Source organism: Lipotes vexillifer, unplaced genomic scaffold, assembly GCF_000442215.2.
Source record: "Lipotes vexillifer unplaced genomic scaffold, Lipotes_vexillifer_v1.1 scaffold591, whole genome shotgun sequence".
Classification (NCBI taxonomy): Eukaryota; Metazoa; Chordata; class Mammalia; order Artiodactyla; family Lipotidae; genus Lipotes; species Lipotes vexillifer.
Genome location: NW_006791954.1, coordinates 4,643,804 through 4,644,499, shown reverse-complemented (window position 1 = coordinate 4,644,499; position 696 = coordinate 4,643,804). Strand labels below are relative to the sequence as shown.

At 40.2% G+C, this 696-nt stretch overlaps 1 protein-coding gene across 1 annotated transcript in view; it reads right to left on the bottom strand.

Annotated features, from left to right (window-relative positions):
* Positions 1–696, bottom strand: part of CASC3 (CASC3 exon junction complex subunit) — a 22,058-nt gene that overhangs the window by 8,028 nt on the left and 13,334 nt on the right. The window contains 1 exon segment of the mRNA XM_007472077.1: positions 632–696. This exon segment is cut by the window's right edge and continues 10 nt beyond it. Within this exon segment, the coding sequence (XP_007472139.1) occupies positions 632–696 (65 nt within the window).

Below are 696 nucleotides of genomic sequence, written 5' to 3'. Positions count from 1 at the left end.
ATACCGAAAAAAAAAAAAAAAAAAAAAAAGAATCTCTCCTGAGTCTATTAGCCTTCTGCCTGGATCTTGGGGTGCTTTGTAAATAAAGTGATTATCCAAAAAAAATAAAACCCAAAAAAAAAAAAAAAAAAGATGTTCATGAAATAAACAGGGTTGGGCAGGGAAACAGTAGGAACTCAGGTATTCTCTGCATCTTCCCCGACAGGCTATACACAACAGGCCTTCCAAAAGCAAGAGTGAATCACAGCACCTCAGGGCCTGCTGGGCTCAAATGTAACAGGAATAGAAATGAGGAGAGACTTCAAACTACTCAGCACTCTGGAAACATCTCTCTCCTATAAGGCCACCTATGCAAGTATTTCAAATCCCAGAGGTTTTGAGCCTCAGATTAAAGAAGGCAGTGGAAGTGTGGCTCTGGATCCCAGCTCCTCCACCAAGAGTTACTAAATATTCTAAGCCTTACTTTCCTCATTTGTACAAGAGGGATAATCACAGTACTTACCTTAAAATGTTGTGAACAGTAAATGAGATAATACAAGTAAAATACTCAGCAAAGTGCCTGGCATATATTTCAACAGTAAGCACTAAATACATACTAACATATTACAGAGCAGTGGCAAGTGGCTGTTACCTGACTTCCTCCTCCTGAGTCTGCCCTCGAAGATCATGCTCAAAAAAGAGCCCTTTCCGGGGTAT